This window comes from Cetorhinus maximus, chromosome 22, assembly GCF_964194155.1.
Source record: "Cetorhinus maximus chromosome 22, sCetMax3.hap1.1, whole genome shotgun sequence".
NCBI classification, from domain to species: Eukaryota; Metazoa; Chordata; class Chondrichthyes; order Lamniformes; family Cetorhinidae; genus Cetorhinus; species Cetorhinus maximus.
In genome coordinates, this window is record NC_135900.1 from 42182743 (window position 1) to 42197597 (window position 14855).

A 14855-nucleotide genomic window follows, 5' to 3' on the forward strand; every position below is an offset into this window, starting at 1 on the left:
GCTGTTTGTGCAGTAATGGAAGCTGAGATTTTGACCATTTGATGCTCCATCTTGATGGTTCCATGAGTGTGCTGATGGAGGTAACCACCTATTTCCTGTTGGAAAGGATGGGATATAAGACCTCCACAATGCACTGTGTCAAGTTGGTGCTGGACATCTCCATGCTCCTTGACTGCAGGCTTTCTGTCAGCTTCCCAATGCACCAAGAATTTAGTTATATACATGCACCAGCCTTCTTCTGTAGCCTGGTCCAACAAACTCCTCATGTAACTCCTCTGCAGTGGAACAGGTGTGTGACCCTACCCTCCGGTAAACTGGTATTTGCACTATCCATTTCCCCCACCCTTGATCCTGCACACTTGAGCCAGGTATTTCATCACATGCAGATTCCTGCTCTGAATAAAATGCTAAAATAGGTACAGTATCAGACTCTGAGTTGGTGGCTGTGAGTGTAAGATGAAGTGATGGTGCCTTTTCATCTTCACTGACTTCTTCCTCCTCTATAGGATTTCATATACACCTCAGATATACAGCAGAGAAACAGACCATTCAGTCCAACCAGTCCATGCTGGTGTTCATGCTCCACTCGAGCCCCCTCCTATCTTTTTCCATCTAAATCTACCATGGTAAACATCTTTTCCCTACTTCCTCAAATGCTTGTATAGTTTCCCTTAAACATATCTGTACAATTAGCTTCAACTACTCCCTGTAGTAGCAAGTTCCACATTCTTACCACTCTTGGGGTGAAGAGGTTTCTTTTGAATTCCGTATTGGATTTCTTGGTGACTATCTTATACTGATGGCCACTGATCATGCTCTTCTCCACAAGAGGAATCATTCTCCCTGTATCCACCAAAACCTTTCATAATTTTAAAGATGTCTATTAGGTCATCCCTCAGCCTTCTTTTTTCGAGAGAAAATAGACCCACCCTGTCAATCTTTTCCTGATATGTATCATCCTTGTAAATCTTCTCTGCACCCTCTCCAGTGCCTCCATATCCTTTTTATAATGTGGCGACCAGACCTGCACGCAATACTCTAAGTGTGACTTAACCAAGGTTCAAAACAAGTTTAGCATAACTTCCCTACTGTTCAATTCTATCCCCCTAGAAATAGAGCCTAGTGCCAATTGGTTTGCTCTTTTTATAACCTTGCTAACCTGCAGCACAACTTTTAGAGATTGATGTATTTGTATTCTGACTAGGAAGGTTCTGGTTTTTGAGTATCTGAAATGAAACATGAACAAGAATTGGGTTGTCATGAGGGGAGAGAAGAAAGTAAGAATTGTGTGCTTACAATACACACAGTTGGTGAGTTAGAAGAGATTATGGGTGAGGGGGAAACAGAGGTGAGCAGGAGGATTGGGTATGCACATACCTTCATCATCAATCCCTCCAGCCCGAGAGCAACTATGCCTCAGAGATGTTGTTCCCTTGATGGTTAGCACTGTCTTCTCTATTGTGATTAAACTGAGCAGGCACGTTTGTCCTCTTGCATGCCATGGTTGACCACACTAATGGTATTGGGCCCCCAGCTGATGTGTGCAGCCAAAGAACAGCAAGGGTAGCACTGCCTGCCTGCCGCAATAATGGAACTCAACAGGTAGCATGAATTTCACATTGCCTGCAGCGCAATGAACAGGCACAGGTTAATCGTGCACTGTGATCCCTCTGCCCATTGTCAGGTCTTATCCAATTTAACTCTGAAAGTGTTACAATAAAGATCAATTCCTTTAAAGAGAAGATAGCCTGAATTGAGCCTTCTATGTACTGCACTGCCTGCTACTGTACATTACACACATTGAATGAATGATGCTGAACTAGTTCAGGTGAGGCTGATAGACTTGGCTGTGATAATTGGCTCAAAGTCCAGATTTGCCTCCTTTTGGCAGGTTTGCAGAAAGTCACTCCTAACACCTCCCAAGGCGAAACTACTCCTAACCTGCCAAATTGTCCTCCCAGAGCCTTTGTTATCTATGTAGGGTGGCTTGGAAGCCAGATACTACCTTTCCTCTTTCTCTCTCTCAGCACCAGCGTGGCAGGGAAAACTTCCCTCTACAGTGAGCAACCTTTAACACCTGAGTACCTTGCTCAAGGGTACTGTCTTAGCACGTGATGCCCGTCGCAGAATGACCAATTGCAGTGTGGAAACTGGCCTGTATGGGCATTTTAAAAATTCCTCATTCAGCCCCAGCCAGCCCACAATGCTATAGCAGAGTCTGGCAATGAGACACCTCCAGGCATGATGGAAATATCTGGAGAACCCACCCAAAAGTATGGAATGTGCTGGCCCTAGAAAGTGAACACAGGTCAAATAAAGGACAGGTGAAAGGGCTACGTAGCTGAGGTTCCTCCACCCTTACTGCGGAAATGAAATACACAGCTGTTTGTTTTAGTGCAATGTTACTGTTATTGCAAATTTATTCCATTTTATGGTATTTCAAACCTCATTTATTTCAGAAAGATTCGGGGAAACAAATATACTGCGTTGTTTTTAAGTGATACAGGGTGAAAGGATGCCAAAGAACAGCAGGCCCTAGAATAAATGCACCAACCTTGTAACACTTACCAATCTATGACATTGCTTAAGCCATTGGTTTTTAGCTGCCACCACAAAATCCAAAACCTTGCTACGACTCCAATCATCACGCCAGCCATTAGCTCAGGCAAAACCAGACAGTTTTTAACCTTGTTTTCCCATCGAGCTGAGCTTTCAACTCCATATCCTCTCCATAACATTGTCCACCACTATCGCACTTTAACTTCCTACTGCTGAAACCCTCATCAATGCCTTTGTCACCTCCAGACTCAACTATTGAAATGCTGGCTGTCCAACCTGCCATCTTACACCTTCTATAAACCTCTACTCACCCAAAACTTTGTTGTCCATATTCTATTCCACATCAACTTCAGCTCACTCATCACCCCTATTCTCACTGACCTACATTGGCTCTTAGTCCTTTCAAGTTTAAAATCATCCTTCTATTAGGATCCTTCCTGGGTTCACCCTTTCCTATGTCTTTTACTTGGTCCAGCACTACAACTTTCCCAACTCTATCACCCTGATTCCAGCTTCTTGTGCTTCACTCCTCTTTGCGTAACAATTCGCTGCTATATCTTCAGATCCCTATATACCTCACACTCTAAAATGTCCTCCCTAATTCCTCTGCCTCTCCACTTCCCTTTCATTCTTTTAAAATCTCCTTAATAGTTATCTTTCAACCATGCTTTAGTTGACGCCCTTCAAGTTTTTCCTTCTCTGGCTCCTTTGCTTTCCCTTATGCCTCTTGTGTTCTGGGATATTTTATTTATGTTCAAGGCACAATATAAGGTCAAGTTGTTTTGGTGGTTATCAGAATGTTGATTTTTTTTCCCCTCCACAACAGATCTGCAGCCAGCACAGGCAGCACTTTGATCTTCTTTCCCATTGAATACCATGATACAGTTGTCCAAAGCCACCACATTGTTACATTTCCCAAACTTCAAGGGGTCAATGACAGATGTAATGTGTGCAGTCTGAAGCCCATTATAGTAAGTGAGCATGTTTGATTACTGTGGATGTTGTGTGAAGCCTTCAAAAATGTGTGCCATGCTTAAGTATGGATGAGTGTGAGACATAATGAATGACGTACAGTAAGTCCTCAATCAAAGCTGAGGGTGCGTTCTTGGAAACTGCGACTTTAAGTGAAACAACTTTATGGGCAGGGTTTTCCCGTCAGCGAGTGGGCCCCGGCCCCCGCTCGCTGACGTGTAAAATGATGCGCGGTGACATAGGGTGGAACTCCCGACGTCACCGCGCCCCATTTAAATTTTCCAGTAGGCAGGGGCGCAGCGAAATCAGTTGTGCGCCCGCCGACCTGTCAATAGCCAATTGAGGCCATTGACAGAGCCATTAAAGTACTTAATGGACCTGCCCGCCCAACCTTAAGGTTGGCGGGCAGGCCGGGAGCCCTGGCGGGCATTATAAAAAGAATGAAACCTCATCCATGGGTGGACTGAGGTTTCATGTAGCTTTTTAAAAATTTAATTGAAGTTTTTCAAAAAATTATGGACATGTCCCAACTCATGTGACAGTGTCACATGAGGGGACATGTCAGGGAACTTTTTTTTCTATTTTTAATATTTTTGACGGTAGAGGCGATCTCCCTGAGGCAGCAGGGAGATGAGTGCGCTCTCTCGTGCGCATGCGCAAAAGAGCGTCCTCTCGGGATTAGGGACTCCCCCCGCCCGCACAGGGAGCACATAGTGCGGACGTCACGCTGGCTGGGCCTTAATTAGCCCGCCCATGTATAATGGCGGTGCGCCCCCGATCAGGGGCGCCGATCGGAGGAGCGCCTCCGCGTGCCCGCACTTCAACTTCGCCCCCAACGGGGGGAGTATCCTGCCCTATGTGAATCATGGGTTCCCAGGAATCAATGTTAAAGCCGGAGTTAGATTCCTACAGATATTTCTTGTTGGAAAAATAATTTACAATTTGAAATACTATACCATACGAATGCAGCTCTGTTCATTCCTAAGTGGAATAACTTGCAAAATAAAATAAATCACTGAATCTAACAGAAATATTATATACATTGAAATTAGATAACACTAAATCACCCAAACAAGCCCTGAGTAGCACAGCTTCTGTATCTCACCCACAGCTCTCCTGAAACTCAGCTCATCTTTTTGCTTGCTTTGCTTTCCAACTCTGTTTCACTCCCTCTTTCCTTTCCCAATCTGTTTCTCCCTCTTTCTTCTTTCCCACTCTCTCTCTCTCTCTCTCTCTCTCTCCCTCTTCTTTCCCACTGTTTCTCTCTCTCTCTCTCTCTCTTCTTTCCCACTCTGTTTCTGTCTCTCTGTCTCCAGAGCCTGACAGTTTGCAGGGGCTGATTTCTCTGTTCTGCAGAGTGCCGCCAATGCAGCTCGGGAGAGTTGGGGTTGATGGTAGCCAGGAGGGATGTGCAAGGAGCCTGGAAGGGGTTGGGATGGTGGGGAGGTGTGGGGTTGCCATGGAGGATGCCAGGGTGAAGCCACAGAAGAAGTCGGGGAGCCGTGGAAGAAGCCGGAAGCAGGCCGCTGGAGAACCCAAAGCCAGCTACGGAGGGGCACTGTGGAGGAAGCTGGTGGAGGGGCCAAGGATGAATTAGGGAGGGCCACTCCCTCCCCCCGCCTCCCCAGATTACTCACAGTGCAAGTGGGTTGGAGAAAACTTAATCGCTTATCATCATTAGCCTGACAAATGTTTGATTCTTCATAGTATGTTATCATCTCCTGCATTTGTTCCTGGATCCTCTAGATAGTGTACTTGGTGTTCTCCCTGCCTACCTATTTCTGCCAGGCATGGTACAATGTCATCTTGTATGGTGGGTGGTCTCGAGTTCACTGTTCGTGCAGCAGGAGGTCCATTTTACCAACCATTAACCAGGGGGATGAGACCTGCTCAGCACTTGCCTGCAAATTCTATTTCAAGTTTCGACATCAGTTGCCTTTGGCAAGTCACTTTTTGTCCCCTCACCCCTCAGTGAGTCTTAAAGATACAAAAAATGTTCAAAGACTATAAAAACATTTTTTAAAATTTAAAAATCTAAAGTTCTCCCCATGCAACCATTTTACATTTTACCTTTAAGTGCATGTGTTCCTTTAATTTTTCCCAGTGACCCTTAATAATTGATGTGTTGCCTTTCATTATGCCGTCCTGCCAGAATCCACTGTACTTCAAGTGCTTCAAGCCCAGTCGGTGACAGGGCTGCATAGAATTTATTTAACCAAGTTGATCTCTGCGAATCACAGGTCAGCTCTTAGCCCTGTAAACATGGCCTATGTACAGTAGTCCTGGTATCGTGCAGCTAAAAACACATTCATGACCTCTATGTATCTGAGACAACTATGCTAAAACTATAACATGTTGGTAGGCCTCAATCCATTTGGCATCTGCTTGCAGCTTGCTAGCTTAGTGATAATGAGGCTGGTGCCTCTTCAGTCATGAAAGGTGGTGAATGAGACAGAACCATAAAAAAGTGTAAGATGCTAAAACCTAAGTGGAATAGAAAGGTTAATCCAAAATCTGAAGCACTAACCAAAAATTACCTGTAATGGTGAGATTGGCAACACGCACCATGAAATTCATCATGCTCCATGCCAATCTCATTCCTCCAAAAAATTCCAAGATTTCCTGCTTTTTTAAATAGAATATGCTGCAGAAAGCATAGTAATGAATCATAAATGACACCACCAATGGATAAATGTTTGCTTCATCGATTTTGATTTTGATCACTCGAATAACTTTGCATTACTTATCCACTTATAAGAAACAGTTAATATATTCTGACATTTGACGCAAAAACTTTTGAATATACTTGTAAAAATTTACAAGCGAGGAACATATTTTTTGATTTCAAATGCACCACAACGACAAACCTTATAGCTCAGGACCAAGCATTTGATGAACGATCCTTTTAATTACTACTCAAAATACAAGTTTTCCCAAACAAATAACAAATTATCAGACATAAGAGAGAAAAAAGGGTTGTTAAACATTCATCTACTGTAATAGAATGTTTCTAGTTATTCCTTACTGTACTGTAATAAATAGTTTACATCTGCCACAATAAACTGCAAGCTACGTCCTTGATAATATTATAAATGTTATGTCTGCCAAAAACTCCAAATAAGCTCTTCAATTTAGCTGGAACATATGGAATGATTATCCCACAGACAACCAAAACATAATTATGTGTTGAGCATTTTTTAGCAAGGGTTTGAAAGATAATGACAAATTGGATTGCAAATTTAAGATATTTCTCAGCAGCACCAAGTTCCATCTTCAGATTTCATAGCTGAAGTAAGGGTATCAAGGGAGATGGATCAAAGCTGAATAAATGGAACTGAGATGCAAATTATCCGTGATCTGGTTGAATGGGCTAACTGAGGAGCTAAATGGCCTGATCAGACCCGTTCCTGTGTCCCTCAGAACATTCACTAGTATCTAGTGTAATGTAATAAAACAACTTCCCTTACACTATACTTACACTTTATTAGAAATTCAAATGGTCAATAAATTACCTTCAAAAGTTTATCTATTAAGCTAATAAATCTATTAATAAAACAAATAATTATTCATAGCCTTACCATCATTTGGTTTGACTGGTTGCAAACCATTAACTTTAGATTGGTCTCTGTTTTTGAAAACCACCCTTTCTTAAGACTATGAAGGTGTTAGTTATGTTTGTAGCTCAAGGTTTTGTTTAAAGAGATTTTAAACAAACATAAACAACATTTTCAGCATCCCAGTGACTTTTAGGGCCCCAAGAGGAATTAAGTGCAACTCAGAAAAGGAAGATGATGGACATGATTTTCAAACTTCAGAGGACACCTGTTTGATCACACAGAAAAAGTATGTCCTACTACCAAAACCTGCAAGGTCAAGGATAACATGTGATAACCTTTGTTCTTAATTGCTTCCCTGAGCAGAAGCTTGAACCAGTTGCAATGCTCCCAGCCCCAACTGCTGTTGCTAAAACTGATGATAAACAATGTATGCAATCCTTGGAAATATCACTTAAAGAACCAATTGAATGCAATAAATCACATATCTGCCAGGCTGCCAGTATTATTTTGTGGTAGCAGTGATAAGATAGCTTCCATTCAGGAGATATGCAAACATCAATGATTTGAATGGTGAGGTAGACAGCAAAGCAAATGGTGGAGCAGCACATCTTGGACAGCACCTTTTACATATTCACATTTAGCCATGCATCTACTGGCACCCTGAAGTTGATGTATCATTTATGCTTGTGTAATATTGCTATTTTGGCAGCAAATTCAGACCCATTATATTTAACTTTTCACTGTTTTGGCCAAATGAGACAAAAATAAATTTCTTTTGTGCACTCACTTGACCTTTCTATATCCCTTTGCAAACTCTTTGTATCCTCCTCATAACTAACTTTCCCATTTATCTTTGTATCGTCACCAAGTTTGGTTATAATACACTTGGTCCTTTCATCCATTAATAAAGATTGCAAATAGTCGAGGTTCCAGCACTGAACCCTGTGGCACCCCACTATTTACAGTTTGTCAATCTGAAAATGACCCATTCATCCCGACTCTGTTTCCTGTTAGTTAGGCAATCCACTATCCATGCTCATATATTGCCCACAACACCGTCTTGTGCAGTAACCTTTTTAGTGATCACAAAACCAACAGATCAGATCTAAGCTCTGAAGTTGTGGATGGTGATGGACAATTAAATAACTAACTGGGGGTGGAGGCTCCACAAGCATCTCCATCCTCAGCGAATGGGGGGAACTGCATTTCTGTGCAAAGGACAAGGCAGAAGTATTTGCAACTATCTTCAGCCAAAAGTGACAAACGGATGATCCATCTCAGCATCCTTTCACCATCATAGACACCAGTCTTCAGCCAATTCTATTCACTCAACGTGATATAAAGAAATAGATGAAGACACTGGATACAATAAAGACTATGGTCCCAGCAAACATCCCAGCTGTAATACTGAAGATTTCTGCCCCTATCCAAACTGTTCCAGTAAAACACTGGCATCTACCCAACAATGTGGAAAATTGCCCATGTATGCCCTGTCCACAAAAAGTAGGACAAATCTAATCCAGCCAATTACCATGCCATCCATCTACTCTCAATCATCAGCAAAGTAAAGGAAGGTGTCATCAACAGTGCTATCAATTGGCATTTACCCAACAATAACCTGGTCATCATTGCTCAATTTGTGTTCTGCCAGGAGAACTCAACTTCAGACCTCATCACAGCCTTAGTACAAACACGGACAAAACAGTTAAATTTCAGAGGTGAGGTGAAAATGACTGCCCTTGACATAAAGGCAGCATTTGACCGAGTGTGCCATCAAGGAGTCCTAGGAAAATTGAAGTCAATGAGTGTCAGGGGTAAACTCTCCACAGGTTGGACTAATACCTAGCACAAAGAAAAATGGCTGTGGTTGTTGGAGGTCAATTATCTCAGTCCCAGGACATCACTGCAGGAATTGCTCAGGGTAGTGTCCTAGGCCTAACCATCTTCAGCTGCTTCATCAATGACCTTCCTTCCATCATAAGGTCAGAAGTGGGGATGTTCGCTGATGATTGCACAATGTTCAGCACCATTCGTGACTCCTCAGATATTGAAGCAGTCCATGTCCAAATGCAGCAACACCTGGACAACATTCAGGCTTGTACTGATAAACTGCAAGTTACATTCATGCCACACAAGTACCAGACAATGACCATCTCCAACAAGAGAGAATCTAACCATTTCCCCATGACATTCAAAGGCATTATTATCACTGAATCCCCACCATCAACATCCTGGGGCTTTCCTTTACACCAGCCATATGAACACTGACTACAAGGGCAGGTCAGAGACTGGGAATTTTGTGGTGAGTAACTCACTCCCTGACTCCCCAAACCCTGTCCACCATCTACAAGTCTCAAGTTAGGATTGTAATGGAATACTATCTACTTGCCTGGATGAGTGCAGCTCCAAGGATACTCAAGAAGTATGATACCATCCAGGACAAAAGAAGCCTGCTTGATCAGCAGTCCATCTACCATCTTAAACATTCGCTCCCTCCACCACCAATGCACAGTGGCAGCAGTGTACACCATTTACAAAATGCACTGCAGCAACTCTCCAAGCCTACATTGATAGCACCTTCCAAATCCACAACCTCTACCACCTGGAAGGACAAGGGCAGCAGTAGCATGGGAACACCACCACCTGCAAGTTCCTCTCCAAGCCACACAACATCCTGACTTTAAACTATATCACTGTTCCTTCGATGTCACTGGATCCAAAACCTGGAACTCCCTTCCTAACAGCAGGTGGCTCATCACCACCTTCTGAAGTACAATTAGGGATGGGCAACAAATGCTTGCCTTGCCAGTAATGTTCACATTCTATGAAGGTTTAAAAGAATAATTTTTTAAAATGTAGCAACTTATTGGATAAATTTTTGGCCTTTGATTCACATTCCTGCATGAGATTACTGTCTGCTGTTACCAGCTTCCCACGGGATTTAAAGTTGTTTGGATGGGAGGAGATGTCAATGGACTTTCCATATGATGACATAAAGACCCAGCTGGCAAATACTACACCATGACTTGTTTTTCTCAAGAATTCTTGGACCAGGATTATGCAACAGTATCTGTTTCCAGAAGGAGCTCTTGCAAACAGGCAGTAGTTAAATGGATTCAAAACACTGGAACTACAGACTAAACAAAAGTTTAATGAAAGGGGTACAAAGAAAATTAAAGGTGGGCCCTAACATTTGGTATTATACAACTAAAAACAAAAGAAACCTTTTCATTAAACTCACAAAGCAGACCCGTGCAAGTGACCCTCTGCTGAGAAACAGAACTTACACAAGCTTCTCCACTCAGCTGATTCAGTCCAACAGTGGTGCAATCCAAGACTGCACTCCAAGGCATTTCATAGCAGTGACTCACTGTCACATGCCTGACATCTTTCACTGAAACCTCAGTTGGTGAAAAATAAATAAAGGGTATCTGAGTGCAAATACCCATCACATATTGCCTACACACTTCCCTGTGTCTGCTCATGCATGTGTTATGCAATAAGGTGCTCTCACAGAGAGGCATCTTGCTGCTGTATTTAGAGCCAAGAAGAAAAAAGCTGATGAAATTCTTCACAGCAGGAGCAATGACTGTTGTGCCTTGAAAGGAAACTTAAGAAGATTGCTATATCCTTTCAAAAATTAATGATGGTTCATTGATGTGGTATTCTTATTCTACAGTTGGATAGAAAACATTTACTAATCACAAATGGTGTGTCACTGCTTTATTTTCACATGCAGAAGGACCTCAGAATAGTAATTACAGTTCTCTAATAAAAGCAAAAAACTGCGAATGCTGGAAATCCAAAACAAAAATAAAAATACCTGGAAGAACTCAGCAGGTCTGGCAGCATCTGCAGAGAGGAGCACAGTTAACGTTTTGAGTCCGGAAGACTCTTCAACAGAACTAAGTAAAAATAGAAAAGAGGTGAAATATATTTTCTGTTGAAGAGTCATACGGACTTGAAACATTAACTGTGTTCCTCTCCGCAGATGCTGCCAGACCTGCTGAGTTTTTCCAGATATTTTTAATTACAGTTCTTTGCTGCATTTGAAGCAATATTCCAGTCCATTGTTAACCGTGTGATATTCTTCACAGAATACAATGACCAAACTACCTCTTAATGCTAAGCAGCACATTCAGTGACCTGGCACTAAAATCTGCTTAAAGATTTAATAGATCAGACTCTCCTAAAATGTTTTCCTCTTCCTTCAAAATGAAATAAAAATTGGGAGAGATTTAAAACTCGCTATCACCTGTTTTACACTATTGCACAAAGTCAAAATCTACTCAACAGATATGGACACAAGCAGCATACACACACTGACATAGATACACACACCAGCACAAACATAAACACAGACACACCAACACAAAAAGAAAGACACCAACACAAACTCATGAATCAACACAATTACATACAAGTAGATATAGATTTTTGTGCACAGACATAAAGGAACATACGCACCAGTTCTCACACACAAAACGAAGCAGATACAATGGGAGTGAAATTTGTCTTGAATGGTAGGAGATAGACCATTGACATCCTGGTTTACAATTTGTCTGCTAATTGTTGACAAACATTGGGTAAAATGTAAAACATAATTCGCTATTTCCAATTTTAGTCTATTGCCCAAGACAAATTCCACTCCTGATACATCCCGTTTGGGCATGTTTTCCCACAGTATAATCACATGACTTTTAAAAACCTTTTCTTTTGTCATTCAAATCAAGTATTTTTTTAATTATATCCCCACTGCTCTTACCTTTATTCCTCTTGGGAAGTGCACTTGCACAAACATTGGTGGAAAATATCAGCAGAATCAGAGCTTTTCTCTGCATTTTCCCAAGGGATCAATTAGTGTAAGAGTTTGAATCAAAGTAACTTCTTGGTAGTAGTATATGAGAATACGAAACAGCTCTGGTGAGTCTGCAAGTATCTTAGAAGCTCCTTGTGGATCGACTGCAGTGGATCTCTGTTAGCATGCCTCGTCCCTCAAACACATCTGGTACACATCAGCAAGTTGCAATACGTATGCATGTTGACACTCAGTCAACCAGCTGCTCTCCATCACTTCCTCTCTCACACACAGACACTTTCATACAATGCAATCGCACCTACACAGTTATTTTTATACACAATCCAACATGCAGCCAAGTAGATATTTAGCAGACTATTGAATTAATTTTTTCAGGCAATTTATAATATAACGTTTCATACTATGAGTGTAGATAGATCTGCAACTTTGCATTCCAGATCCTGGCAATGGATGCTTCAGTTTCTGATAAACCATATGTGTGAGTTTCTTATAAATGTCTTTTCAACCTTGCAGTGTTTCTTCCCACCTTGAAAAGCCTCCTTTGAAACCAAGTTCTTTAACCTCACTTAGATTTTCTAGCTCTCATTTGTTGCTTGAATTTCTAATCTTCTCCCCTTCCCTTTTGCCCAAATTGCCACAGTGGCTCTGTGGCACTCCACCTTTCTGGCAACTCCATCCTGAAATCTTCCCACTCAGCTTCCATCCTTCCTACAGCATTGAAACAGCCCTAACTAAAGACATGGATGCAGGTTCTATCTGACTATGACCATAGTGCACAATCTCTACTTGTCCAGGAATTCTGTGATCAAACATGGGAAAGTGACCTAAAACTGGCATTAGTCGCTGGATTTACATAGGAACTAGACAATGCTCTTCCAGGAATGTTACATGGATAACTCTCAGTTGGTTGAACCAATTTGGCGTATTGCGCTCCCCGGCCATGGAATAAGCACTGTATGCCACATGTTATCTGGGACCTTTCAGTGCTTGCTTATCACCAGAAAAGTGAGTACTGTGAGGTCCAATTTTGAACTGGACTTTGCTGAGTTAAATTACCTCAGATGACATGAATATTAATCTAGAATAAGGACAGAGAAATAAATTATTCCAGATTACTACTTCTGATCCCGCTGAGAGTTAGTGACTTCAGAAAAGAAGGGGAAAATTTAAGTATTTAATTTATTGAGCATATTCTGGGAACAAGCAACTTTACAAAAAAAGATCTCTCTTTGAAATCAGTCAGTAGGTCTCAGAAATCCATTGGATTGAGCACAGTTCCTCACCACATCTTAATTTCTCACACAATTCAACCACACAGAAGCTGACAGTAACAAGGAGCAACCTGAATGACAAGCCCCAGGAACAAAAGCTTCCAATTTTTTGGGACTTTGTAAAGATTTGTAAACTTCATCCCTGTGATCAGGAGAGTGAGCATAACAAAATGGCAAAACTCCTATGGGCAGAATTTTTCCCTTGACGGGCGGGTGGGCCCAACCGACTCAGCGGCGGGTAGGCAGTCGATTGCCGCCGCCGAAACGGGCCCTGCCGCCATTTTAAGTGGGTGGGCCAATTAAGGCCCGCCCAGCGTGTCGCCCGACTGGAAGCGATATGCGCTTCCTGTGCGGGCGGTGGCGGGCGGGGGGGGGGGGGGGGGGTTTCCCCAACTGTCAGAATGCGCTCTTTCAAGCATGCGCACGAAAGAGCACACATCTCCCTGAGGCAAAGTGCTGCCTCAGGGAGAACGCTGAAACTCTGCAAAAGTCTAAAAATAGAAAAATTTAAAAATCATTAACATGTCCCTCTTATGTGAAAATGTCACACGAGTTGGGAAGTGAAGAACGCAAGCACTTTATTAAAAGTTTTTAAACCCGATATCAAACTCATCCCGCCACTGGATGAGGTTTGTAAAAAATCACTCACCCGCCTGTCCGTTGGGCCCATGCACCAATCCGAAGTTCGCACAGGCCCCTCAAAATCCTAGTCGATTGGAGAGTTAATCGCCTTAATGGCGATTAATAGTTAATGGCGGGTGCATGTCCCGCTGCATAGCGCGCCCACCGACCGAAATATCATGATGCTGCATGCTGACCTCGGGACACTCGCGCGACATTTTAATCGTTGGCGTGCAGACTCCGCCACCCGCCAGAAGATTCTGCCCTATGGCTCTAGGAAGTTTTGAGAAATAATCTTGGTTTCTTAAATCCGGGGAAACCATATTGATATGGTTTCAACTCGAAGCATTTTTAGATACAGGAGCTGTATGTTACATTGGTGCGTGAGGGTGGGGATGTTGGGAAGGGGTGCAGTCTCTGCCCTCCAGCGAGAAGGCTGTTACAGCCACATGAGGAGAGGTAAAAATGAGTCTCTAGTTTACCCCTCCAAGTCTGACTGCAACAGGGTATTTTGTGAATTTAGAAGGTTGAAGGTATTCACACAATGTCTGTTCTTAACAATTTATATGCTGATTGCAAATAAATGAGTCTGGCAGGATTTCTTGAGTTTAAAACAAAGAGGGGTTAATTTTTATCATGTTAAAAACCCATCCAGATAAAGATATAAAAATATTTTTAAAAGTAAACCCATGTCTTGACATTCATTACCCACATTCACACACACACAAGCATGGAAAATATACTAGTCATACTGTTGGTAGTTACTTTCTTAGCTAAATTAAAGTTCAATGCTGAAAGGTAAAAGTAACTGCGAGTTCACTGTTTATGAGTCCTTTGCTGGTATTTGTGGCTGCGGTAGAAATTTGTCACAGCAATCTTGAAGTTCCAGGCGTGGAGTTGAAGTCCGTGTAAAACTACAATTGCCGGAGGTAATTTCTTTTTAAAACTTAGCCCATCTTTTCCAAAAAAAGTGAAGACTTTTGCACCTGAGGTTCATTTTGATGAAAAATTCTCTAGCCCTGTGCTGGATTTTTAACTTTAATAGAGATAGGGCCT

At 42.2% G+C, this 14855-nt stretch overlaps 1 protein-coding gene across 1 annotated transcript in view; it reads right to left on the reverse strand.

Moving 5' to 3' along the window:
- The window catches only part of fam180a (family with sequence similarity 180 member A), a 63711-nt gene extending 51608 nt beyond the window's left edge, over positions 1 to 12103 (reverse strand). Inside the window, exon 1 of the mRNA XM_078568173.1 lies at positions 11854 to 12103. Within this exon, the coding sequence (XP_078424299.1) occupies positions 11854 to 11929 (76 nt within the window). The 5' untranslated portion in view covers positions 11930 to 12103. The remainder of the gene's footprint in view (positions 1 to 11853) is intronic.
- Positions 12104 to 14855: the final 2752 nt, after the last annotated feature.